Here is a 3,261-nt window from a genome sequence, read left to right as displayed (position 1 = left end):
CTTTCTTTCCCCACAACTTGTGTTCTGATTTGCGCCCAAATAACACAAGGGAAATTTGGGAGCTGCCGGTTCACTCAAGCTTCCCATAAAGAAGGGCCGCGACCCGAAACGTCACCCGTTTCTTCTGGGCAGAGATGCCGCCTGTCCCGCTAAGTTACTCCAGTATTTTATCTTCTCAAGAACCTATCTACCTACATCTGTCCAGCCGCGAATTTTAACCACATGCTCGATACAGAAATAATAGACACTTAAACCTTGACGTTAGTTGAACGGGTGTTTTTACTTTGTGTAGAAATGAACTGCAGATGCTGGTTTATACCGAAGATAGGCACAAAGTGCTGGAATAACTCAGCGGGACAGGCAGCATTCCCGGATAGAAGGGATGGGTGCCGTTTCTGATCGGGATCCTTGTCTTACTTATTTAATGGGTAGTTGATATAATGCCAGACCCATCAATGCGCCAGTTGTGGCAGCGAGCGCCCGCGCTTCGCCCTCTCTCTCCCCCTTACTCTCTCGCCCTATCCCTCTCTTCATCTGTACCTATCCCCCTCGGAGCGTTTCGAGCACGGTTCTCTCTCCTATCCTCGCGAGACCGAGTCTAGACGCGAACACCCCTACGCGTAACACCCCACCCCCACTTTCTCTCCTCTATCCCCCCCTCTCGCATCACTCCCTCCCCCCCAACACAACACACACACACACACACACACACACACACACACAACCCACACACACACACACACACACACACACACACACACACACACACACACACACACACACACACACACACACACACAGTATGACGCTTTGTTTTCTGGACTGGTTACCTGTAGCGCTTATTATCCACTGGAATGATGTCCATGGCGATATAATACTGCTGATGTGGATCCAGGCCAGAGATCTTCACTCGCATAGCTGGAAACATCCGCCTGCAGTGGAAAGAATGAACATAATAACAACGTTAAATGGAGAAATTTAAAAAAAAATATCGTAACCCCACAATGTTGGGAGTGTAAGCCATACCCGAGCTGTAATTAAACCTCGCAATCAGGGGAGAAAAAAAGGAACCATACTAAATGTAGGAAGAAGCCAATTTAACCGTGGCGAATAAAGCCAAAACATTGTATAAAATAAAGAATAATTCCCATCCAATTTACTACTAATGAAATAAATCGAGCTTCAGGAACAGATTAACTGCACAAAACTTCGAACATATGGATTTCCCTGATACTAAATTGCAGTTTTCCCTTTCCAATCCGCGATTGAGCTCTTTTTAAAACATTTACAAGCGTGCACATGTGGGTTCAATCACAAACGAATCTGAAATGTGCGTTTCTTGATACATAATAAATAACATTAACTTCAGTGCAATATCGAGCGAAATGGGATGCAAATGTGAAGCAATCAGTGGGGCCGAAGGAGAAAGGGGTTAAAGCTGGCGGTTTACGATGCATTCGGTGTGGTGTGGTGAAGAGAGTTAGTGGAGATAGTTTAACAAAATTAAAATAAAACATCTAACTTGCAATTAAACAACAACGAGGGAGCGCACCTTGACAGACGGGAGTTTCGCGAGTCGCTGTCAGACTGACCTTCCAGCCTTGGTGATGATCATCTCGGTGCCGATGTCGTGAAACCTCTTCCACAGGTCAGCACCTTGAAGGTCGGCGTGGATATCCTCCCGAGAAGTGCTGCACTTTGGCGGTACATAGGCTTTGGTGGCTACCGGCGGCGACGGAGGCTCCAAGGCGTTGTCACAGTTTACAACTGAAGCAGAATGCGGGCGTCATTTAAAAACAGCACCACAGCGCAAATGCAATCCCAACAAGGACATTTTAACTGCATGTATATATTTTAATTGCATTTACAATGTACACAGGGATTTTCCTTGCACCCTGCTTCAAATGCCAAGAAACTACAGATAGATAAATATAACAAAGTTGGAGTAACTCAGCGGGTCAGGCAGCAATCTGAATCTCAACAGGTCGAACTCAGAATACAAGTAATTCGGTTGATTTATTAGCAACTAATGGGTGGTTAACGTCACATATTTTATAATCTGAAACTGGTGGTTGTATACGGTTTTTTTTTTAATACGTTTTTTTTTAACTTAAAGATGATTGAAGTGAAACCACAGCCAAAGCAGAAATCCAGCGCGTAACCTGGCGAGCGCTGCGAACTAACTCACCCGATCTCTCGCTGTATTCGGTGCCGTAGTTCCTTTCCTCGTCCGAGCCCCTGTCCTTACTCGACGCGTTCACGGCCTGGCTGGCTGCTACATCTTTCATCTCAACGCCGTTCACGCAGTGATCCTCCAGTTTCCTCTTCTTTTCCGCTCCGATCAGCGCTTCCACCGAAAAAGCGTGGGCTTTCAAACTCATTGTAGACGGCGATCTCCTTTTCTCAGCCATTCCACGCCGGGCTCTGGTGTAAGCGTGTGTAAGTGTGTGTGTGTGTGTGTGGAAGACAGTTGTTGTTGTTTTTTGTCCCCTCCCTCTCAAAAAGTAGCTTTTCTCCAAACTCCCAGACGGTATCCAGCGTGCAGGTTATTGCTGGGAAAAAATATCAGTGGGATTTGAGAGAGGGGGTGAGAGAGAGAGAGAGAGAGAGCGAGAGAGGGGGGGCGAGGGGTGAGAGAGAGGGAGAGAGAGAGAGAGGGAGAGAGAGAGAGAGAGATAGTATGAGGGAGAGAGAGAGAGGGACAGAGAGAGGGGGACAGAGAGAGAAAAATGGGGTGTTCCGTCTCGTCCACTGGGCCAGATGGAGTGACATGGACTCGGCACGCTGCGGGTGGACTCTGAGCGCAATTAGGGCTGGTAATTGAATTTTGTTGCCTTGATCTGTCAGCACTTACAAGCGGGAGAGCGGTAGACATTCTTCACCCGTGCAACTCCACGCAGGCCAGTTGTAGGCGGCAAGAGGCGGGGGGAGCAGTCAGTCACAACCCCCGGCGCCCTATCAGCTGTCTCACGGCCAACGTGGGCGCCCACCTCATTAACATTCCCCAACTTTTTTTGTCCGAATATGGGACGCAGCCTAAGCACCAAGTCAACTGGGTCTGTGCTGTCCGGTTTTGTTTCTTCCTTCCGGGAGTCCTCTAACGGTTTAAACAATTCGGGGAAGCATTACTTTGACTTTTCCGCAAAGCACAGACAACATCGGTTGGATAGCGCGGGACAAATTTCTTAATATGTGCGAACAAAAATAACATTAAAAACCGATCCAAATAAACTCAAAATAACAGGGACAGATTTCAACAAC

At 47.4% G+C, this 3,261-nt stretch overlaps 1 protein-coding gene across 1 annotated transcript in view; it reads right to left on the bottom strand.

The window, feature by feature from the left end:
• tbx18 (T-box transcription factor 18) overlaps positions 1-2,909 on the bottom strand; it is a 34,131-nt gene extending 31,222 nt beyond the window's left edge. The window contains exons 1-3 of the mRNA XM_033020794.1: positions 2,189-2,909; positions 1,593-1,767; positions 831-932 (exon numbers count right to left, since the gene is read on the bottom strand). Of these exons, the coding sequence (XP_032876685.1) occupies positions 831-932; positions 1,593-1,767; positions 2,189-2,411 (500 nt within the window). The 5' untranslated portion in view covers positions 2,412-2,909. The remainder of the gene's footprint in view (positions 1-830; positions 933-1,592; positions 1,768-2,188) is intronic.
• Positions 2,910-3,261: the final 352 nt, after the last annotated feature.

The sequence above is a fragment of the Amblyraja radiata genome, chromosome 5 (genome assembly GCF_010909765.2).
Source record: "Amblyraja radiata isolate CabotCenter1 chromosome 5, sAmbRad1.1.pri, whole genome shotgun sequence".
Lineage (NCBI taxonomy): Eukaryota > Metazoa > Chordata > Chondrichthyes > Rajiformes > Rajidae > Amblyraja > Amblyraja radiata.
This window is presented reverse-complemented; position numbering and strand designations above follow the sequence as displayed.